The 24,316-nt window shown below is 48.7% G+C and overlaps 1 protein-coding gene across 3 annotated transcripts in view; it reads right to left on the bottom strand.

Moving 5' to 3' along the window:
* Positions 1–14,272, bottom strand: part of UBE2I (ubiquitin conjugating enzyme E2 I) — a 31,574-nt gene extending 17,302 nt beyond the window's left edge. The window contains exons 1-3 of one of the 3 annotated variants that reach the window (XM_039492437.1): positions 14,251–14,272; positions 5,513–5,591; positions 5,175–5,258 (exon numbers count right to left, since the gene is read on the bottom strand). In XM_039492437.1, coding sequence (XP_039348371.1) covers positions 5,175–5,258; positions 5,513–5,578 — 150 coding nt within the window. In that variant the 5' untranslated portion in view covers positions 5,579–5,591; positions 14,251–14,272. The other 2 variants (XM_039492438.1, XM_039492436.1) reach the window with 2 other exon arrangements.
* Between the last annotated feature and the right edge of the window lie 10,044 nt (positions 14,273–24,316).

Raw genomic sequence — 24,316 nt, 5'->3', positions numbered from 1 at the left:
AAAAAAAAAGTTTTGGACTGAGTAGCTGGAGGTTGCTACAATTTGAGAGTCTTGAGTGACAATTTTGTTTTGGAGGGAATGTAATCAACGAATTTTGTGAAAGAAAAATTAAACATGTGAATGCTTCCTAGGAAGGATGAGGTATTAGGGAGCAGACAAGTGAGGTTTGGGCCTGCAGCAAGTGGAGAAGGGTGATGTGGAAGGGGATAAATGGGAATCGTTGTTAGGAAAGGGGAGAGGTGTTAGGGGCTCAGGAGAGTGGAAGTGTGGGGCACTGGGAAGGCTGCATGGGGGTGAGTGGCAAGGAAACTAGGGGGCAAACAGGGACAGGCAGCATCTGTCAGCTCCACATTCTCTCCTCGCATGTGTGCGCCCAGATCTGGGGAACTCTTGCAGCTCTAGTGAGGTCTGAGACCGCCTCCTTGCCCCCCCCACTCCCCATGAGCTGGATTGTGGTGGGCCTTGTCCCTTCCCCCTCTCCTCCCCACAGTGTGAGAGTCCCTTACTACCTGTCTCCTTGTGTGTGCCAGGATTGGGGGGGCCTGTGCCCATCTGCAGGTGCTTCAACCCTCCCCCATGTAAGTTGGATTCTGGGGTGTCTGCCCTTTTGGGAGAGTCTCAGGCCCCCTCCCTGTTCCCTACGTGAGCCAAAATCTGGGGAAGTCCTGCTCCTTTGGATGAGGTGCCGAGAACAGGAATCCTTTATGCATTTCACAAGCTCTAAAGCACTCAGGAGGGGAACTGGAAGACCCATGGAGATGAATGGAACAATTTGCAGGTCTACACTTAAAATGCTGCACCAGCACAGCTGCACCACTTCGGTGAAGACACTACTACACGAGAGAGCTTCTCCCATCAGCACAGTTAATCCACCTCTGCAAGAGGTAGTAGCTACGCCAACGGGAGAAGTCCTCCCATTGACATAGTGCTGGCTACTCAGTATAGTGGATTTCACACCCCTGAGCAATGTAGTTATACCAATGTACATTTGTAGATTACAGCTGGCCTCAGCTATTGTTTCAGGTTGTATTAATCTATATGGGGTGTTCCCATTCAGCTGGCATCACCACACTGAAATGAATGTTTCACACCTTTGAGAGCCTCCTGCACTGGAGAGGATGTGTAGAGGAACCCTTTCCATCCATCATCCCTGTATCCTTCTTGTTTAGAGGATCATGCTTTTAAATGCACATGCTTTACTGGATTTTTCTGAAATTTTGTGTGCCTCACGGGAGTGCTGTGCAGGGTGAATGACCCAAATTTGGGGTCATTTAAACCAAGGGTTCCAGAGACACAAGCCCTTAAAAAAACAAACAAAAAAACAGCAGTTTTTTCTAAATGTTTCTAGATTTTTTTTTGGCACAGATCTAGAGATCAAACTATTGCTGTGATGTGTATCAAAATAGTCTCAGTCCATTTTTACCCAAGGTACTGCATGGCACCCACTAAGTCTTTGGGGGACCCAAATTGTGAATAGTATTTAAGAAAAAAACCATTAATTGCTTGTGTAGATGAGCATTCTGGAAGGATTATGTTATGCGCGTGCTAATAAAGAAAAAAAATTCTGAGGCTTTCCACGCATCCACTGTATGCTTGCCTAGGTTTTCGAGGGACTGTGCCAACACTGTTGCCCATGGTCAATACCCTACCACTGAGGTTTCTAGTCCCAACCTTTGTACAACTGTGCAATGAGTTATTAAATCTTTGTTGCTTGCTACACGCTGTGTTACAATATAACACATTTTTATTTTCTTGGGAGGTTTACAGTGAACACAGCAGAATAGTGAGCAGCCAGTCAAACCATAATTTTTGTTATATCAAGTGGGAAGAAGCCAGAGACAAAGGACTTTGCGGGGGAGGGAGAGGCAAGCCTTGGATTGGTTGTTTGAGAAAAAAGTCTATTTTACTAGCAACTGGGGGACAGATGGTGGGGAGGTAGGGGGTAGAAGTGGAAGAAGAGCAAAGAGTGCACCATGACATGGGGATTGCGGACTATAGGCTGATTTGCGTGGAGAGAGTGTTTTGCCCACTCTGCAGCATCTAACCATTGATTTTAGAGGTTGTGCTCTACCCAACATTGTGGTGATTCACTGGGGCCTTATTGCGGTCATACATCTCATAGAATGTACCAGAGCAGATTTAGACAACATCAGAGATTTGTGTCCAGGAGCTGTGATAATTTACTCGGATTTGGGTGAGCATCTGAATAATTGTTACAGTGACGATATAAAAGCTACTGATAAGCACTGGAAAAAAACAACATTAAATCAGGAAATCGGAGGGTTCATGGCTGACCAGAAAACGTATGCTGTCTGACATAGCAACACTGCAAACTCTGACACCTCACCGTTCCTCAAGATGGGGTATATCGATTGGACAGGGATCAGAGGATCTCTCTCTCAGACATAAGATTGTCAGCAGTTCAGAACAACAACACTATCTGTGGTTTCTCTTGCTGGCCCTGTCACAAACTCCACCCTCCAACCATTCTGAAACATTCCACTGTAACATAGTTTGTGGCTTGAAGGACAACTACACAGGAATCAAGTTGTAGGTGGGGAGGAAATAATAGCAACAGAAACATCTGTTTATCATGTAACGAGGACTCCAGGGAGATGCATTCCCTGTTTATGGGCTGGGGGACTACAGTGAATGGGTCAGAGGCACGGATAGGGAGGTGTGTGTATGGCGGTGGGAGGGAGAGGGCAGCTGGCTGGCTCAGTGTTATGTAAATTGCAGGAACTGATATGTACAACTGCTTAAATGACTATTAACTCCTACCAACATATCTTTTCCTGTTAAAAAAAAAACTAGGAAAGTCAATGGCAAAAAATGATGATATCGCAGAGTAACAGTAGTTTAGTGGTAAGTCACTCCCTTGCAGAAAGCTGAGTTGAGCAAAGGTTGCCCATGCAACCTTAACTCTGCTCTCTTTCAGCACTGGCCCAATAGACCCTCGTTAACATACATACCTATACTCTACCAAGCCCACAGTTGCTGAAATATACAAGCTCTTCACCTCTTTTCACAAACCAGTCACTCATATCCACAGGGTTTCATCTAACATTGTTTAAAGATAAATGGAGGGGAGGGGGGAAGGTTGCCCATGCCACCTTTCTACCCTCTTTGAACTATGCCTCAATGTGTGTGTACTCAACACTGGCCATTGACACTGTTCGATTCCAGATCTGGTTGTACACTCACACATACTTGGGCAACTCCCTAGAAAGAATACCACTCAGGTACAATTCAAGAACCATTTCACAGTCTTTTACAACTTACTTACTCTCTCAGGATACTATCTCAACCTACACTTTTGTTTAACCATCACTAAAGCATTATAATCCTCTCATATTCCACCTCCATACTGACAATATCCTTTGTAATAAAGGCTTTATGCCCTGCTCCTGAGATACGTGACACAATTCCACATAGAAATGATGCATATTGCATCCTGAAGGTACCTATACACTCTTCCCTTTCCTCGCACACAAGAGGGTGGAAAACAGATTGCAACTATGTCACAAACCTCAAAGTAATCCACAGTTCTCACAAACATACTTCTACCAAGCAGAGCCAATTACTGCCTCCATCTTTCAGTACAACTACACCTGACACTGACCACAGGGTATGCAAGCAGATAAATGCTTAACTACTCTCATATGCCACTTGCTACTGACAATATCCTTGTAATAAAACCCCATGCCTTGCTAATTATATAATGTATACAATTTTCACTGAAATTATGCATACTGGATTCTAAAAAGGTACACATGCAGCTCTTCCCTTTGCTCACACACATCTGAGGGTGCAAAACATAGATCTCACACACCCCAAAGTAACCCACACAAGTCCTCAGAACACAAACACACCTTTATCAAGTGGCTCTACTACTGTTAGCATACATACCACCTAATACCCTGGCTATACCTGAAGCCTATCCAATGTCCTATAGGCTACCAGCCCCTAAGGACTAGAGGCAAGCTGGGGTGGGCAAGCGCTCCCTCTCCTTTTTTGTCCTTTAACAGTGTTAGATGGAATCCTGTGGGTGAGTGTGAATGGGTTGTAAAAGGATGCAAAGAATTGTAAAAGGAGATGAAGCAACTGTAGGGTTGGCAGAGTAAACTATATTTGTTAACAGGCATAATGGGGCATTGCTAAAGGGTACAGAGTTAAGTTTCCATAGGCTACCTTAAGAGTGCATTTCCTGGTTTTCACAAGTTTTGAATTTGCTCAATTCAGTGTTCTGCAAGGGGATAGCATACCACCAAGCAAACTTAACTCTACATTAGCATAGTTTTTTGCCATTGAATATAAATCAATGGTGCAGTCTCACCTGGAATACTTTGTAAAGTACTGATCACTCCATTTCAAAAACGATACTGTAGAATTAAAGAAGGTTCAGAGAAGAGTGATGAGAATAATCAAGGACAAGGAAAAACTATGAAGAGAGACTGAAAAGATTGAGATTATTTACCTTAAAAAGGAGATGAATAAGAGGGACATAATAAAAACATCAAATTAAAAAACCAATAGAGAAGGCAAACAGTGAGCTTCTGCTCTCCCTCTCTCATTACAAGTGCACAGGGACACTCAATGAAATTAAAAAGGTGAAAAATTCAGAACTGTTAAAGGGAAACACTTTTTCATACAACATGTATGAAACTGAAGTCATGCCAGAGGATGTAACCGAGGCCAAGATTTTAGCAAGATTCAAAAAGAGTTTGGACATTTATATAGGTAAGAGGTTATAATTAATTATATAGGTTATACTTAATGACAATATTTTGAAAGGGGTGCTAATCCTCATGCTTCAGGTCTTAAGCCAATCTAAGTATTAAAGGCTATGTTGAGACAATGCAGGAGGAAGAGGGGAAGATTATTCCATATATGATTACTGTAGAGTATTTACACCTTCTTCTGAAGCATCTGGTACTGGCCACTGTCACAGGACAATGAACTAGATAGACGTTGGGTCTGATCCAATACAGCAGTTCCTATGTTCCTATTCCACATGGCTTCCAAAGTAGCTTTGGAATTTGATTAAAACTGGACACTTATGTTAAAGTGTATTTCATAAATTGCACTAAAAGTTGTTCATGGTTTATACCTGTTAAAAATGTATGTTAACATCTATCTCCCATACTGAAAACTAAATTGACAGTAAGTCTTACCCCTTTCTTTCCTGGAATAGCACATTCCCAATTCATGAGATTCATCGTGCCATCTGGATTTTTTGTAGGTACTGCTACAAATCCCTGAATTAAAACAGAAACCCGAAGTAAGACTTCTGAAAGTACATTTAATGCTGATGTTGCATCAAAACATATAATTGTACAATGCAGTCCCTCTCCACCTATACCAACTTGCTTGACATTCCTTTATGCATCAGAGGATGAGTTTTCAGCAGCTTGTTTACAGTTCCATTTCACATTGACAAAGATCACCAGAACACTACAAGTTCAGCGTGAAGTTGCAGAAGTTAACTACTTGAGAGTATTGCTGTACTTACAAATGGATGGTCTTTTCTCCAAGCTTTCCTCTCCTGTGCAAGTCTGCTGAGGGCTATCCCAGACATGTTCAAAATCCCTCTAAAACATAAACAGTGTCCAGTTAGAGCAAATTGAACCCCTCAAGTTAGTCATGCAGTGATGAATACACTTCAAACTCCTCACATTTGCTTTTTTAACATTTATTAGATTGACTGGCAAACTATCACTTTTTAAGGCTCTACACAACATGTAAGTTCTGTTAGAAATAGCAGAGCATCTAAGACAGGTTCTCAGGACAAATTTTTTGGTGGCTGCTCTCACACTTTTTTCCTAAAATACTTAATTAGCTTTAGGAAAAACAAATAAATATGCACATATATATGTCCAAATAACTGTAATTTTTTTATTGCTAGCTAGTAAGTCTGTTAATATCACTTTTCACAACACACACACAAGTATTGCTTTTCACAGCGGACTTACTCAGCCCTCTCAAGTCTCGGGACAAATTAAGCCCTGGATGGGGAGTGGCAGGGGCGAGGAGCAATGGGGTTGAGTGGAGAGGAGGCAGTGGGGGGCTAGAGCCTGAAGTCCTGTGGCCAGAGCCTGCTACCCTGCCACTCCAGGGCTGAAGCCTGAGCCCAACCATCCCAGGAAATGTGGGGAACTTACCGATTGCCTGGTTTGCCAGCATTGTGCCCCAGGTGTCTCCAAAGAGGGGGCAGGGCCCAACCCCTACTGGCGCCCCAGCAATCAACACCAAAACGGTGCATTCAGGAGCAATGGTGAGGAGGGGGCACTTGCTACTTTGCCCCACCCCCACAATAACAGCCCAGGAGGCTTGTGGCTGCAAGAAAAGCCCACGGTGGTCACATGCGGCCACAGTGGCAACATTTGAGAAATGCTGATCTAAGATCAGCTTCTCTACACAGGGATGTTTACTGGCATTACAGGCATAATCTCTACCAGTATAGGTTATGCCACTAAATTTCCCCATATCAACAAGCCTTAAGGTACTAGACTTGGACTAAGTTCTTGAATACCTCCATCTTGTGTTTCACAGTTGCATTACAATGGCAAAGGGAATTCAGTAGTAGTTTAACAATACATATACCACACTGCCAGTAGTAAGATAAAGGTTCAGGAACAATAGGGGTTTAAATTTTGAGAGAGAGTGCAAATATTCTGGGGGGAGGGATAGCTCAGTGGTTTGAGCATTGACCTGCTAAACCCAGGATTGTGAGTTCAATCCTTGAGGGGGCCACTTAGGGATCTGGGGCAAAAAATCAGTACTTGGTCCTGCTAGTGAAGGCAGGGGGGCTGGACTCAATGACCTTTCAAGGTCCCTTCCAGTTCTACCGGGCCGCCCAGAGGATTCCGGGGGCCTGGGGTCTTCGGCAGCAGGGGGCCCTTCCATTCCGGGACCCACCGCTGAAGTGCCTCGAAGACCCACAGCGGGGGCCCCCCCCCGCCACCGAATTACCACTGAAGCGGACCCGCCGCCGAAGTGCAGCCCGGTCTTTGGCGGTAATTCGGGGGCGGGGGGCCCCCCACCGCAGGTCTTCGGGGCACTTCGGCGGCGGGTCCCGGAACGGAAGGGCCCCCCGCCGCCGAATTACCGCCGAAGACCAAGCTGAACTTCGGAGGCGGGTCCCGCTTCGGCGGTAATTCGCCAGTGGGGGGGTCCTTCCGCCCCGGAGCGGAAGGACCCCTCGCCTGTGAAGACCGGGAGCGGAAGAAGCTCCTGGGCCCGGCCCCGCAAGAGTTTTCTGGACCCCCCGGAGTGAGTGAAGGCCCCCGAAAAACCTCTCGTGGGGGCCCCTGTGGGGCCCGGGGCAAATTGCCCCTCTTGCCCCCCCCCCCCTCTGGGCAGCCCTGCAGTTCTAGGAGATAGGTAAAGCTCCAATTATTATTATTATTCTGTCTCCCTAATGAGACCAACGTGGCATTCATCTGCAGAGGAGGACATCTATGCTGCTGATTGTGCATACTAAGCTTCCCTACCAGCAATCCAGAAAGAAGCAGTAGAAAGTAGCCTAGTTAGTCTGTAAGCCGCTGTCTGGCTGGGACACAAACTATTCTGCACAGGAGCAACTAAGATGTCAATCCTATCAAGATCATATCAGTTTCACTCCAATATTGCAACACTAACCATCAAGTAATAGTGGGCAGAAACAGGAGTACCGATGTGTCTTTCTGGAAGGATTCAGTACAGGCTACTAGAAGCAGGACAATGCTGTGAAATCAGGGTCACAAATGTAAAGTGTGCCAAAAAATTTCAGATCTCAAGCCGAGAGAAAAAGAAAAGAAAAGAAAAGCAGAGATCTATTATTGCATGAGATAGGAGTGACTCACATTAAGAGAATGGAGAGAGAAGAAAGCTTCACACAAAATCCAAGAATGGAAATATTAAATACTTAGTCCTGCCATGAGTGCAGGGGACTGGACTAGATGACCTCTTGATGGCCTTTCCAGTCCTACAGTTCTATGAAACTAAAGCAGTGATAAGCAAGAGGAGAGGGTGGTTTACACAATTAAATTGGTACCCAAAAGCCCAGGAGTTAGTTTATTAAACAGGCAGTAAGAAGCAGCTCATAGAATCTCCTCACAAAAAGTTTTAATTCCCCCAGCATCATGAACAGTTGCAGGTACTCAGCAGCTCAGAAAGTCAGGCCAACATGTTTAATTTCATTTGTGTAAATACATAAACCTGTATGACAGCCAGAGGGCTCCCAACAGTTCCTCTTGCAGTGCACAGAAATAGAAGACTAATGAGATGGTAATTGCCATCTATCTAAATACATGAAGTAATCTATAAAGGGTTTATAACTGCTTTCCTCCTGTTACATTAACAGTCTGGGTATTAATTTAATCAATGTGAACATTTCAAATTCTAGAGTAAGTTTATTGCAAAGCATTTTCATTCCAGTTTATAGAAGTCCTCATTTTAAACTTCACACTTGTTCATAATACTTTGTCATACCATCTGTAAATTGGAAATTTGTCACCTTCAAAATTTTAATATTTTCCCTTTGAACAACACAAAGAAGGTCCAAAGATATCCGACACCTATTTCATACAAGTCTTGGATAACAGCATTAAATTAGATTTTGAGGAAGCGCACACACACATTAACACATTCAATGATATTTCACAACATACTTTCCATCCAGTCCTACATCTGAGTTTCAGAGTTAGTTTTGCTTGAGAATGGATATATTCCAGAAATGCCGTAAGTACAACCTGAAAGCTAACAATTAAATTCACATTTATACAAAGCTAATTTCATTAGAGAAGGTGAGATCTGGATAGAGTGAATACATAAAATAATACTGCTTCCAGAATTCTGCAGTTGGTCTAATATTCCCTAAAATTAGAAACTAATCACTCACACACAGATTGAGTTAGATGAATATAGCAGAGATATGTATTTGGATCTTTGCTATACCAGAACGTTTGTGGGGCTAGTTAAATACTGTGCCCAAAGAATACTGTACGTGCCTCTAATCATTTGTTCTGCTCATGGAGGCAAAAGCAGATTTTATGGAAAGGATGCTATCAGAATAGGATACAACTCACTTTATGAGACCAATACTTTGTTTCAAAACATTCTCTATCATGTTACAAAAGGAATAATTTATTCAGTATCATTAATAGATGGGCACTGATCAGCCCCAGAACAAGAATCAGGAAATATGTGCAGTAGAAACCTACCATAATAATATATTCAGTAGTTCATTAAAGAGAATAATGGTGAAAGTTTTGTATCAGCTGCAGAGTTTGCAGAGGACACAAAATCACCCAAGATAGTTAAGTCCTAGGCAGACTGGGAAGAATTACAAAGGGATGTCACAAAACTGGATGACTGGACAACAAAATGGCAGAAGAAATTTAGTGCTGACAAGTGCAAAGCAATGCACATTGGAAAACATCATCCCAACATTACATAAAAAATGAGGGTGTCTAAATTAGCTGTTACCACTCAAGACAGACATTGTAGTCATCATGGACAGTTCTCTGAAAACACCTGCTCAATGTCCAGCAGCAGTCAAATAAGCTAATAGACTATTAGGAAACATTAGGAAAGAGAGATAAGGAGACAATGTATAATGCCACTACATAAATCCATGATACGGCCACACCACTCGTGTTGCATGCAATTCTGCTTGCCCCATCTCAAAATATATATATATTAGAATTGGAAAAAGTACAGAGAAAAGCAACAAAAATTATTAGAGGTATGGAACAACTTCTATATGAGGACAGATTAAAAAGACTGGGACTGTTCATTTTAGAAAAGAGATGACTGAGGGGGGCATATGATAGAGGTCTAGAAAGTCATGAATGGTGTGAAGAAAATGAACAAGGAAGTTTTATTTACCCATTCACATGACACACAAGATAGGGGTTACCTAACAAAATTAACTTAAAACTACTTCTTCACACAACTCCCAGCTCTAAATGTTAAGTATAATTACACAGAAATCAGTTTCCTTTCACATTACTATAATTTCAGATCAGTGTTACATGGAAAAGATAAATCACAGCCCTTAAATAGTACAGGATTCTCATCAAGCTATTTCAGCAGTTTAGTCTAGTAGCCAAGGGGTAATATTTTCAAAAGCACCTCTAAGTGACTTAGAAGCTCAAGTCCCATTTTCAAATAGGACATAGACACTTAGAAGTAAATGTTCCACTGAAAGTCAATGGGATTTAGGCTCTTAAGTCACTTGTAAAAAATGCAATATAGGTGCTTTTGAAAATTTTACTAATGGACACAAATATATTGAATGAGGCTAATTATTAGTTGACCTAATTATTTCACAAGAAAGCACGAAGTCCCTCACACTATGAATTTACTTTTAAGGTCTAGAATTCATTTCAATCTGTACATATCACTTGGGCTAGAGAATAATCAGAGTTTGAAGACCTGAACATGGTTTTCATGGCACCTAGCAAGTTTTCTACCTTAAAATCCACTAAAAATTGGCTCAAGAAACATTACATATTTCATTCTCAAGAGAAAAATACTACAGATGGATCTACAAATACTATGGTGCTATTACACACACCTAGATAGAAAACTGACCTTATTTACAGGTTAATGTATATGGCCTACAGATTTTCAAAGTGATTAGTTGGTAATATGCAGAAACAAAAAACTGAGAAGATTTTGCAGAAAAAAACATTAACTCAATCAAGACAAAAATCTGCCAAATGTGACTTTAGACAAGTTAGTATTGCCTCTCCATCTTTAACCAGAAAAATAGTAAAGTACAACAATATTTGTTGCACAAAATCAAAGAATTTTGTCTAGTGGTTAAGGCGCAACTATGGAGTCTTTAGATCTGAGTTTTATTCCCAGGTGTGCCACAGCATGGATGACCTTGGGCAAATTACTTACTTAAAGAGACTCAATTGTTTGTCACACAATTTAAATTGATGGGGGAAAGTTTTTGTAAAATGTATGCCCAAGAGAATGTTTCCATGTTCCCTCTTTAAATTCCAATAGCAAATTTTAAACATTCCTCTACAGTGTTCACAGCTCATGGATCCTAACCACCAATCCCTGGGAAGTGAAAATGGCTAAATGTTTTGATACTTAATTGATTTTCATTGTTTACTTCACGTATTTCTTTCCACTTTGACGCACTTGTAAACACAGAAAGTAAAATTGTAGATTTTAACTCATTTCAGTTTCAGTAATTTAAACTATCAGTAATATAGGATAAAATTTTATAATGCAATTAAAGTTGGCCATTTCATTTCAATCTCTGCCTTTGTTTACTCTTCTGAAAAACCGGGATATGAAAGAATGTAAAACTAACTAAAAAACACATTGAAATCCACAGACAGAAAGAACCACAGATGCATAATGTATTATATGCATTGTGGGGAATTGTTGCATCTAATTTTTAACCCTTTTGTTCCAGATCCACAAGCAAACCAAGACATCTGACGAAGTGGGTATTCACCCACGAAAGCTTATACTCCAATACATCTGTTAGTCTATAAGGTGCCACAGGACTCTTTGTTGCTTTTTACAGATCCAGACTAACACGGCTACCTCTCTGATACAATAATTGTATTGGAGATCTCATTTTCCTTATTCTCCGGAAGCCTCCCTTCTGGAGCTTAGCAATTTCCCCATGAAATACTTTAGGTATTAGGAGTGCAAACTTTTTTTTTTTTCCTTTTTTAAAGCATATGAGTAAGGAAACTTGCCATTTTCTTCCTCAGGGTATTCAGAAATCTAGGAAACCATATGCTTGTTTGAGGTAGGCCTTTGGCAGCTACTATACTTTCTGGTGACTAACCACTACATGGAATACCCCAGGTTTCAATGACCCTAAAGATCAAAAAACAAGTATCTAAAGCCTGCCATCTCTTTTACACCCACTGATTGCAATTATGGCAGAGCTAGAGGACTGTACAAGAAGAGCCACTTACTAATGCAGATCCCCTAGGTTATGACTGTACAGTAGGAGAGCAAGGTAGGCACCTGTTTAACCTCCAGTGAATTCGCCTTTGTAGTGTCCCTTCAATGAAAGGGCCTACTAGCATTTATTGCTCAGATTGCACCACTGTTGGAGTTAAAGACAGAGTATTAACAGATTGACCATTTTGAAATACACTTTAGCACCAGGAAGAGCCCCTCCAGCATCTCCTAATCCCACCTCCTCAAAAATAAATCACTCGTTTCTCCTCTGCTTCAACTGCCTTCCCTAGTTAATCTGTTCCTTGTGTGTTTTCTTTTAGAGTAGCAGTTTTACCTGAAATGCCTAATTTTTTCAGTTATAGCTACTAGCTTTTGAGACCATTAGCAGCATAAGAAGTTTCTGGTAATTCTATCTCACATTTCTTAACATCTGGAGTCTTCTCTTTTTCCATGAGAAGTAAATCCTGTTAAATTTGATTATTTTTTTTCCTAAACTTGGTGAGATTACTAGTGGTGAATGGAACGGAGCTAGCAGCCATGAAGACTGAAGAGGCCTACAAAGGCCACTTGAAGACATAAGAAAGAGGTCAGCCTCCACTTCTCATTCAGTTCTTTGCCTCAGAGCATCAACCATGATGATGATTTTTTGTTATGCTGCTATTTGCCCACTAGGAACTGAACAGAGATACCCAAACTCATTTCACATAAGACATCAAAAAACAACAGGTAAGATCTGTCAATAACTACTTTGGCTGAAACCAAACCCTACATTCAAAAGTTGAATTGCTCAATATATCCCATTACTGATCTCCCTGGCTACCCAGCTTGTCTGGTCCAAAGACTCTATTTGTTGCCCTGTGATGCAATTTCTCCAAAGCAGAATCTTTCCTGTGGTACAGCGATTAGATCTGCATACAGTATTCCGAATGAGGGCTCACAGGTGCCTGGACTAGTTACAGGATCATCCTTTTGTTTTACATCCTGGTTATCTTTAACAATCCTTATTTAGCTCACAGCAGAACAGCAGTATGAAAGTGTCCAACACAGCTAGTCTTACACAAGTACACCTCTTGTCTGAGAAGCTAAATATTAGCACACAAGGAAAATACATGTATGAATAATTTGTCCAAAGAGTGAAAAGCTTCTACTTCTGTGAAGAGTAGAGAGAGGCTAAGCAGGGGAGCCAATCAAAGTGGGTGTCTGGCTTTGCCTACATACCGAAGCCACGAGGTTTAGCCACAGTGGAACAGCAAAAGGCAACTCAACGATCAGTCCTATTACCTTCTTTCGCTCCATAACTTGACTAGGTCTGTAACACATAGCTCAGAAATGCCTGCCAGCACTGCGGTACCTGCTCAATACGTGGTGCTGGTACCTCAATAGGCCCTCAGTTTATGCTTCACAGCAGGGAGGGAACGAGTGCAAGTCCCTAAGTGGGGCTGAGAGGCGCCGTCTCCCTGTCAGAAATCCCTGGGGAACGAGGCTACCCTACAGCTCCGCGAGAGCGCACTCCCCGGGGAGAGCCCCTCCACCGGCGACAGGCACTTGCGGCCGAGAGCTCCTCGGGGCAGGGACTCGGCCCGCCCCAGCCCGGTCCCGCTCCGGGTTCCGATAACCAGAGCCGGGCTCCGGCCCCGCAGGTGGGCAACGGCGGGCTCCCAAAGTCCCGCCGAGCGCAAGTGAGGCCGGGGCGGGAGGGGGCACAGGCCGCTGGCCCGTCCCCACCCAACGCGTGCAGGCCAAGGCCCGGCCCGGCCCGGCTCGCACCGGCGCGGGTGGAATGGGGTCCGGCCGGGGCACTCGGGCCCTGCAGCAGCTCCCCCCTCACACGGCGGGTGGGGAAGCGGCCGGGCCCAGAGGAGGCGGCTCAGGCAGCGGGAGGAACGGGAGCCCGAGCACCCCCAAGACCCACTTCCCTGCCCCAGGCTCCGTCACCATTGCAACCTCTGGCCCCGCCGCCCTCAGGCCCTCGCCCGGCTAGGCCTCACCGTGAGCGGCCGCAGCACCCGCGCGTGTCCCGGATTGAGGCGGCGGCGAATGACCCGGATGTTCCCGACTCGACTCCCCCCCTTTGTCTCTGGTCCGGACTTTCCCTCCCTCCTTGCTCGGTGCGGAGCGCTGCGGCGTGGTATGTCCCTCAGTCCGACCCGTCCGTCCCGCTGCGCCGGCGCAATATGACCCTCAATCCGACCCGTCCGGCACGCTATACGCATCTTCTTCACACAGGGCCTTGAGGTGACCAATACAGAGCCAGAGTGGAAGCCATACGGGAAGCTCCCTGTGGCAGTCTCCCTACGTCACTCTAGTCTCTTTGTGCTTCACCTTCCAATGGCGTCTCCCCGAACCTGAGCGGATTTTTCCTTTAGGCACTGAGTTAGTCACCTATGCCTTTCACAAGAAACGGCTGGGGGCTTGATGGCCGGACTGGAAAGAGCGGAACCAGGACCCGCCCACAGGGACTCGCAAGATCGCACTCAGTCAGGACCCCTTGGCTCCCACGCGGGCCGTGTGCAGACGTCGGGGAGGGGAGAGGGCCCTCCTCGGAATGAAGTGACGTCACATTAGACGTTTGCCCGGGGTCCTTCCGAGAGCGTCTGCTGCCGGGGCGAGCCAAGGGCCTGGCCCGCCGCGTGTTGCCCACGTGCACGGGGCTGCAGGGATCACGTGTCCGTCTGAGCGCGCGGCCTGGTGCCGACCCCTCGCCATCACTCCCCCACCCCCATTCTTCTGTCACCGCCTCGTCCTCACCGTCACCCCCATCACTGTGTCACCGTGATCCCCATCGCTGTGTGTCAACGCCTCGTCCTCACCGTCAGCCCCCATTGTTCTGTGACCGCCCTGTCATCACCGTCACCCCCCATTGTTCTGTCACCGCCTCGTCCTCACCGTCACCCCCCATTGTTCTGTCACCGCCTCGTCATCACCGTCACCCCCCATTGTTCTGTCACCGCCTCGTCCTCACCGTCACCCCCCATCGCTGTGTGTCACCGTGATCCCCATCGCTGTGTGTCAACGCCTCGTCCTCACTGTCACCCCCCATTGTTCTGTGACTGCCCTGTCATCACTGTCACCCCCCATCGCTGTGTGTCACCGTGATCCCCATTGCTGTGTGTCACCCCCTCGTCCTCACCGTCACCCCCCATTGTTCTGTGACTGCCCTGTCATCACTGTCACCCCATCACTGTGTAACCGTGTTCCCCATCGCTGTGTGTCACCCCCTCGTCCTCACCGTCACCCCCCATTGTTCTGTGACTGCCCTGTCATCACTGTCACCCCCCATCACTGTGTCACCGTGATCCCCATTGCTGTGTGTCACCCCCTCGTCCTCACCGTCACCCCCCATTGTTCTGTGACTGCCCTGTCATCACCGTCAGCCCCCATCGCTGAGTGTCACCCCCTCGGCCTCCCCGTCAGCCCCCATTGTTCTGTGACCGCCCTGTCATCACCGTCAGCCCCCATCGCTGTGGGTCTCCGCCTCGTCCTCACCGTCACCCCCCTTTGTTCTGTGACCACCCTGTCATCACCATCACCCCACATCGCTGTGTGTCACCGTGACCCCCATCGCTGAGTGTCACCCCCTCGTCCTCACCGTCAGCCCCCATTGTTCTGTGACTGCCCTGTCATCACCGTCACCCCCCATCACTGTGTGTCACCGTCACCCCCATCGCTGTGTGTCACCGCCTCGTCCTCACCGTCACCCCCATTGTTCTGTGACTGCCCTGTCATCACCGTCACCCCCCATCACTGTGTCACCGTCACCCCCATCGCTGAGTGTCACCGCCTCGTCCTCACCGTCACCCCCATTGTTCTGTCACAGCCCTCTCATCACTGTCACCCCCCATCGCTGTGTGTCACCGTGACCCCCATCGCTGTGTGTCACTGCCTCGTCCTCACCGTCAGCCCCCATTGTTCTGTGACCGCCCTGTCCTCACTGTCAGCCCCCATTGTTCTGTCACCGCCTCGTCCTCACCGTCACCCCCATTCTTCTGTCACCGCCTCGTCCTCACCATCACCCCCCATCGCTGTGTCACCGTGATCCCCATCGCTGTGTGTCAACGCCTCGTCCTCACCGTCACCCCCATTGTTCTGTGACTGCCCTGTCATCACCGTCAGCCCCCATCGCTGTGTGTCACCGTCACCCCCATCGCTGAGTGTCACCCCCTCGTCCTCACCGTCACCCCCCCTTGTTCTGTGCCCGCCCGCACATCACCGTCACCCCCCATCGCTGTGTGTCACCGTGACCCCCATCGCTGTGTGTCACCCCCTCGTCCTCACCGTCAGCCCCCATTGTTCTGTGACTGCCCTGTCATCACCGTCACCCCCCATTGTTCTGTCACTGCCTCGTCCTCACCGTCACCCCCATTGTTCTGTGACCGCCCTGTCATCACCGTCAGCCCCCATCGCTGTGTGTCACCGTCACCCCCATCGCTGAGTGTCACCCCCTCGTCCTCACCGTCACCCCCCATTGTTCTGTGACCGCCCTGTCATCACCGTCACACCCCATAGCTGTGTGTCACCGTGACCCCCATCGCTGTGTGTCACCCCCTCGTCCTCACCGTCAGCCCCCATTGTTCTGTGACCGCCCTGTCATCACCGTCACCCCCCATTGTTCTGTCACCGCCTCGTCCTCACCGTCACCCCCATTGTTCTGTGACCGCCCTGTCATCACCGTCAGCCCCCATCACTGTGTGTCACCGTGACCCCCATCGCTGAGTGTCACCCCCTCGTCCTCACCGTCAGCCCCCATTGTTCTGTGACTGCCCTGTCATCACCGTCACCCCCCATCACTGTGTCACCGTGACCCCCTTCGCTGAGTGTCACCCCCTCGTCCTCACCATCACCCCCATTGTTCTGTGACCACATTGTCATCACCATCACCCCCCATCGCTGTGTGTCACTGTGACCCCCTTCGCTGAGTGTCACCCCTCGTCCTCACCGTCAGCCCCCATTGTTCTGTGACCGCCCTGTCATCACCGTCACCCCCCATCGCTGTGTGTAACCGTGACCCCCATCGCTGAGTGTCACCCCCTCGTCCTCACCATCAGCCCCCATTGTTCTGTGACCACCCTGTCATCACCGTCAGCCCCCATCGCTGTGTGTCACCGTGACCGCCTCGTCCTCACCATCACCCCCCATTGTTCTGTGACCACATTGTCATTACCATCACCCCCTCGTCCTCACTGTCACCCCCCATCGCTGTGTGTCACCGTGACCCCCATCGCTGAGTGTCACCGCCTCGTCCTCACTGTCAGCCCCCATTGTTCTGTGACTGCCCTGTCATCACTGTCAGCCCCCATCGCTGTGTGTCACCGTGACCCCCATCACTGAGTGTCACCCCCTCATCCTCACCGTCACCCCCCTTTGTTCTGTCACAGACCTGTCATCACCGTCACCCCCCATCGCTGTGTGTCACCGTCACCCCCATCGCTGAGTGTCACCCCCTCGTCCTCACCGTCACCCCCCATTGTTCTGTCACAGCCCTCTCATCACCGTCACCCCCCATCGCTGTGTGTCACCGTGACCCCCATCGCTGAGTGTCACCCCGTCCTCACCGTCACCCCCCATTGTTGTGACCGCCCTGTCATCACCATCACCCCCCCATCGCTGTGTGTCACCGTGACCCCCATCGCTGTGTCACCGCCTCATCCTCACTGTCACCTCCCATCACTTTCTCACCGTGACCCCCATCGCTGAGTGTCACCGCCTCGTCCTCACCGTCACCCCCATCACTGTGTCACCGTGACCCCCATTGCTGTGTGTCAACGCCTCGTCCTCACTGTCACCCCCCATTGTTCTGTGACCGCCCTGTCATCACCGTCAGCCCCCATTGCTGTGTGTCACCATGACCCCCATCGCTGAGTGTCACCGCCTCGTCCTCACCGTCAGCCCCCATTGTTCTGTGACCGCCCTGTCATCACCGTCACCCCCCATAGCTGTGTCACCGTGACCCCCATCGCTGAGTGTCACCCCCTCGTCCTCACCGTCAGCCCCCCATTGTTCTGTGACCGACCTGTCATCACCGTCACACCCCCATAGCTGTGTGTCACCGTGACCCCCATCGCTGTGTGTCACCGCCTCGTCCTCACTGTCAGCCCCCATTGTTCTGTCACTGCCTCGTCCTCACCATCACCCCCATTGTTCTGTGACCGCCCTGTCATCACCGTCAGCCCCCATCACTGTGTGTCACCGTGACCCCCATCGCTGAGTGTCACCCCTCGTCCTCACCGTCAGCCCCCATTGTTCTGTGACCGCCCTGTCATCACCGTCACCCCCCATCACTGTGTCACCGTGACCCCCTTCGCTGAGTGTCACCCCTCGTCCTCACCGTCACCCCCCATTGTTCTGTGACCGCCCGGTCATCACCGTCACCCCCATCACTGTGTCACCGTGACCCCCATCGCTGAGTGTCACCCCCTCGTCCTCACCGTCAGCCCCCATTGTTCTGTGACTGCCCTGTCATCACCGTCACCCCCATCACTGTGTCACCGTGATCCCCATCGCTGAGTGTCAACGCCTCGTCCTCACCGTCACCCCCATTGTTCTGTGACCAACCTGTCATCACCGTCACCCCCCCATAGCTGTGTGTCACCGTGACCCCCATCGCTGAGTGTCACCGCCTCGTCCTCACCGTCACCCCCATTGTTCTGTGACCGCCCTGTCATCACCGTCACCCCCATCGCTGTGTCACCGCCTCACCGTCAGCCCCCATTGTTCTGTGATGTCATCACTGTCACCATCGCTGTGTCATCGTGACCCCCAGCGCTGTGTGTCACCGCCTCGTCCTCACCGTCACCCCCATTGTTCTGTGACCGCCCTGTCATCACCGTCAGCCCCCATCGCTGTGTGTCACCGCCTCGTCCTCACCGTCACCCCCCATTGTTCTGTCACTGCCTCGTCCTCACCGTCACCCCCATTGTTCTGTGACCGCCCTGTCATCACCGTCACCCCCCATCACTGTGTCACCGTGACCCCCATCGCTGAGTGTCACCCCCTCGTCCTCACCGTCAGCCCCCATTGTTCTGTGACTGCCCTGTCATCACCGTCACCCCCCATCACGGTGTCACCGTTTCGCTGAGAGCTGAGTGTCACCCCTCGTCCTCCCGGTCACCGCCCCATTGTTCTGTGACCGCCCTGTCATCACCGTCACCCCCATCACTGTGTCACCGTGACCCCCTTCGCTGAGTGTCACCCCCTCGTCCTCACAGTCAGCCCCCATTGTTCTGTGACCGCCCTGTCATCACCGTCACCCCCATCACTGTGTCACCGTGACCCCCTTCGCTGAGTGTCACCCCTCGTCCTCACCGTCAGCCCCCATTGTTCTGTGACCGCCCTGTCATCACCGTCACCCCCCATCACTGTGTCACCGTGACCCCCTTCGCTGAGTGTCACCACCTCGTCCTCACCGTCACCCCCATTGTTCTGTGACCGCCCTGTCATCACCGTCAGCCCCCATCGCTGTGTGTCACCGTGACCCCCATCGCTGAGTGTCACCCCCCTCGTCCTCACCGTCAGCCCCCATTGTTCTGTGACCGCCCTGTCATCACCGTCACCCCCCATCGCTGTGTCACCGCCTCGTCCTCACCGTCAGCCCCCATTGTTCTGTGATCGCCCTGTCATCACTGTCACCCCCATCGCTGTGTCATCGTGACCCCCATCGCTGTGTGTCACCCCCTCGTCCTCACCATCAGCCCCCATTGTTCTGTGACCACCCTGTCACCACCCTCAGCCCCCATCGCTGTGTGTCACCGCCTCGTCCTCACCGTCACCCCCCATTGTTCTGTCACTGCCTCGTCCTCACGGTCACCCCCCCATTGTTCTGTGACCGCCCTGTCATCACCGTCACCCCCCCATCGCTGTGTCACCGTGACCCCCATCGCTGAGTGTCACCCCCTCGTCCTCACCGTCAGCCCCCATTGTTCTGTGACCGCCCTGTCATCACCGTCACCCCCATCACTGTGTCACCGTCACCCCCATCGCTGTGTGTCACCCCCTCGTCCTCACCATCACCCCCCATCACTGTGTTTCACTGTCACCCCCCATCACTGTGTGTCACCGCCTCGTCATCACCATCACCCCTCATTGTTCTGTGACCACCCTGTCATCACCATCACCCCCCATCACTGTGTGTCACCGCCTCATCCTCACCGTCACCCCCATCGCTGTGTCACCGCCTCGTCCTCATCGTCACCCCCCATTGTTCTGTCACAGCCCTGTCATCACCATCACCCCCATCACTGTGTGTCACTGTCACCCCCATCGCTGTGTGTCACCGCCTCGTCCTCCCCATCACCCCCCATTGTTCTGTCACCACCTCGTCCTCACCGCCACAAAAACACTAACCCAGGAACCTATCCTTGCAACAAAGCCCATTGCCAACTCTGTCCACATATCTATTTAGGGGATACCATCATAGGACCTAATCACGTCAGCCACACCATCAGGGGCTCATTCACCTGCACATCTGCCAATGCGATATATACCATCATGTGCCAGCAATACCCCGCTGCCATGTACATTGGCCAAACCAGATAGTCTCTATGCAAAAGACTAAATGGACAGAAATCAGACATCAAGAATTATAACATTAAAAACCCAGTCAAAGTACACTTCAACCTCCCTGGTCACTCAATTTCAGAACTAAAAGTTGCAATACTCCAACAAAAAAACTTCAAAAACAGACTCCAGCGAGAAACTGCAGAATTGGAATTAATTTACAAACTGGACACCATTAAATTAGGCTTGAATAAAGACTGGGAGTGGCTGGGTCATTACACAAAGTAAAAACTATTTCCCCATGCTATTTCCCCCTACTGTTACTCGCACCTTCTTGTCAACTGTTAGAAATGGGCCATCCTGATTATCACTACAAAAGTTTTTTTTCTCCTGCTGCTAATAGCCCACCTTAACTGATTAGTCTCATTATAGTTGTATGGCAACACCCATTTTTCATGTTCTCTGTGTGTATATATCTTCCGACTGTATTTTCCACTGCATGCATCCAATGAAGTGGGTTTTAGCCCACGAAAGCTTATGCCAAAATAAATTTGTTAGTCTGTAAGGTGCCACAAGTACTCCTTGCTCTTTTTACTAAAAATTATGGGTTTAATAAAGACACTGGATTTAATGTCTTATTACAACACTCTGTGCGCGCACACACACACACACACACACACACACACACACACACACACACACACACACACACACACACACACACACACACACACACACACACACACACACACACACACACACACACACACACACACACACACACCCCTACCTTTTTGTCCTATGTCTACAGGGGTGTTAATGGGCCATGTCACCTTGAATGTTCCTTAGAATATGTACTATCTACTGATGCTAAACTATCTGTTTGCTCTTGGACCACTCCTAGTACCTTTCTCAGACTTGAAGACGAGCTATGTAGCTTGAAAGCGTGTCTCTCTCACCAACAGAAGTTGGTCCTCACCTTGGCTCTCTAATAGGGTATGGCTACAGTTGCAGCTGTAGAGCACTTTAAGTTAAATCAGCCGTTGGAGAGCGCACTAGGGAAAGCGTGCTTGTCTGTCCACACTGAAAGCTGAACGGGCACTGGTGTGGCCATATTTGTAGCACTTTCAGCTGCATTGGGAGCAGTGCATTATGGGCCGCTATCTCAGCATTCATGAGGCTGCAACGTCCTTTTCAAAAGGGGTGTGGGGGGAGACAGAATAGGGTTTTGGGGTGCTGAGAGTGTGTCAGCACGCTGTCTTGTAAATTCAGACCTCCCCCTTTCTTCCCCCACCTCGCGCTCGCACTCAAAGGCAAACAGTAGTAGTTATTTTTTTTCTCGGACTTCTAAGCAGCCCATCTCAGAACTGGAGCTTTGAAAGGGCACTTCCGTGTCCCAAGTTCACAACAAAGACAAGAGAGACCACTTCAGTTATGAGGATTATGGGACGCTTCTGGAGGTCAATCAGTGTGTAGTAACGTTACGCCCCCTTTTACACTGGAGCTGCAGCAATTCACCCAATACGCAACAGTGTATTAATCCTCCCTGGAGGTGGAGTACCAAGCCCGCTCTAGCCAGGGAGTCAGAGTGCTCGCCCTGCCTTTCCAGTGTGGATGGGGAGTAAGGTAGAGCGCGCTCGGAGGCTTTATTGCGCTATAATGTGCAAGTGTAGTCAAGCCTACAGGGAGATGGTCAGCCAGGCAGGTAGGGGCTGTCTCCTCAAATAGAGGAAATTATCTCCAAGCACTTAGCAGTGTACAAGCCAGGAAAAGACAAGTGATGAGCCATTAAAGTTAATGGGAAACCATTGAAACAACCTGAAACTGAAAAGAACCCCCGCCTCCGTCTTGTAAAATTAAGAAAGGAGGGAATTTTCCCCACCATGAATCACCAGTCTGAAAGATTCCCCTCCCCACCACTGCCCAGCCAATCCCCACTATATCCCTGTTACAAGGGTTTAAGTGAATGCTGTCCAGAACTGAGGGACAGGCTCAAAGGCAAGGTGGCTATCTATGAACACTGGAGACCTCCCACAAGGCTAGGGGGCATGCTAGGAAACTGAAGCAATAGTCAACTTGCATTAGTTAATGGATTTTTATCTGATGTATGTGCAAAACCTGAGGTTGTATCTTTTGTGTTTGCTTTCCTTACTAGTTCATCTTTTAATCTGTGTTTTTTCTAGTAAATAAACCTTTTATTTTTACCCCAGTGAGGTCTCCAGTGTTCAAACTTAGCTCAGTGGTTTGCACATTGGCCTTCTAAACCCACGGTTGTGAGTTCAATCCTTGAGAAGGCCATTTAGCGACCAGGGGCAAAAATCTGTCTGGGGCTGGGACCTGCTTTGAGCAGGGGGTTTGATTAGATGACCTCCTGAGGTCCCTTCCAACCCTGATATTCTGCGAAACTGTATGGAGTGTGTGTGCCAAAGTGAACTCATAACCAGAGAGCAGGTTTCATGTCTTTGAAAGGTGACAAGTCAGAGGGGAAATGGCAGAGCGTCTGGTAGTAAAGAGCTCAGGGTAGATGGAATTAGGGTGACTTTGGCCCAGAGTAAGGAGTAACTAGGCTGGAGGAAGTCTTTATGCTCATAGGCTGCTACTGGTGGCAAGGCTCTGAGCCATAGCAGCATAGCATTAAGGCACCCAAAGTTATAGGGCAGGTGGTGTGAGAACCCCTTATTAGTCTCACTGATCCCTAGAATGTCACAGAAAGTGAGAGACCCTGGCTCAAGTCCCTCTGTCATTATTTATCTAGAATGGAACAGCTTCAACAGGAGAAAGTGAGAGCGCCCACATCAGATTATTCCATAGCTCAGTGGTTAGTGCACTCTCCGGAGAGATGGGAGATCCCTGTTCATAATCCTCTCTATTCTCCCCTGCCCCCTGGAAGAGGAAAGAATTGAATCTGGATCTCTAACATCCCAGGCAAGTGCTCTAACCACTGGCTAAGAGTATGTTTATGCTATGAAATTCGGTCAAATTTATAGAAGTTCATTTTTTAGAAATCCATTTTTTACAGTTGATTGTGTGTGTCCCCACTTAAGACCATTAACTCGGCGGAGTGCATCCACAGTACTGAGGCTAGCGTCGATTTTCGGTGCGTTGCACTGAGGGTAGCTATCCCACAGTTCCCGCAGTCTCCACAGCCTACTGGAATTCTGGGTTGAGCTCCCAATGCCTGATGGGGCAAAAACTTTGTTGCAGGTGGTTCTGGGTACGTCATCAGCCCCCCCTCCGTGAAAGCAACATCAGACAATCGTTTTGAGCCTTTTTTCTAGGGTCCCATTCACTGGACCCGCTCAGCCCCCTGCCTGCCTGGATGATTGGAACCCCAGGCAGGCAGTGGGCTGAGCAGGTCGGTGGATGGAGCCCCAGACCAGCAGTGGGGTGAGTGGCTCAGCCCGCTGCCGGTCTGGGGCTCCGTCCACTGGCTTCTGCCAGCTAGGGTCCCGTTCAGCCCCCCTCAGCTGGTTGACCTCGGTGAGGTCAATCGGGGTGCCTGCACAGGCCTGGCTATCCTCCTCTCAGAGCACTGAATGAGAGTGAATCCAGGTCATTCTTTTCTTTAAGTTTCATCTCATGGAGACTCAGTCCTGCCTGGAATATCATGTGAGCTGGAGGCTTTAGCCTCAGGCTGCTCTCCCAGTCGGCATCATCGCACGATAGCACCTAACCCAGCCTGTCCCTTGCTCCCATGGCTCATGAAGCCTGGACAGTAGCAAGGAGCAGTTCAACTTGTGGAATGACAAATCCAGAACGAAGGATTGCAGTCTATGGGCCACGTTAAGATTATTTCAGAGTCCTAGATAGCATTAGTCCCTATAAAAGGCTTCATCAAAATTTCCCCCCACCCCTAACAAAAATGTTAATTTATCAGAGAAGCTGAAAGGATAAG

Source organism: Mauremys reevesii, linkage group 10 (genome assembly GCF_016161935.1).
Source record: "Mauremys reevesii isolate NIE-2019 linkage group 10, ASM1616193v1, whole genome shotgun sequence".
In the NCBI taxonomy this organism is placed as follows: Eukaryota; Metazoa; Chordata; order Testudines; family Geoemydidae; genus Mauremys; species Mauremys reevesii.
The sequence above is the reverse complement of the archived record's forward strand: the minus strand, read 5'-3'. Positions and strand labels throughout refer to the sequence as shown.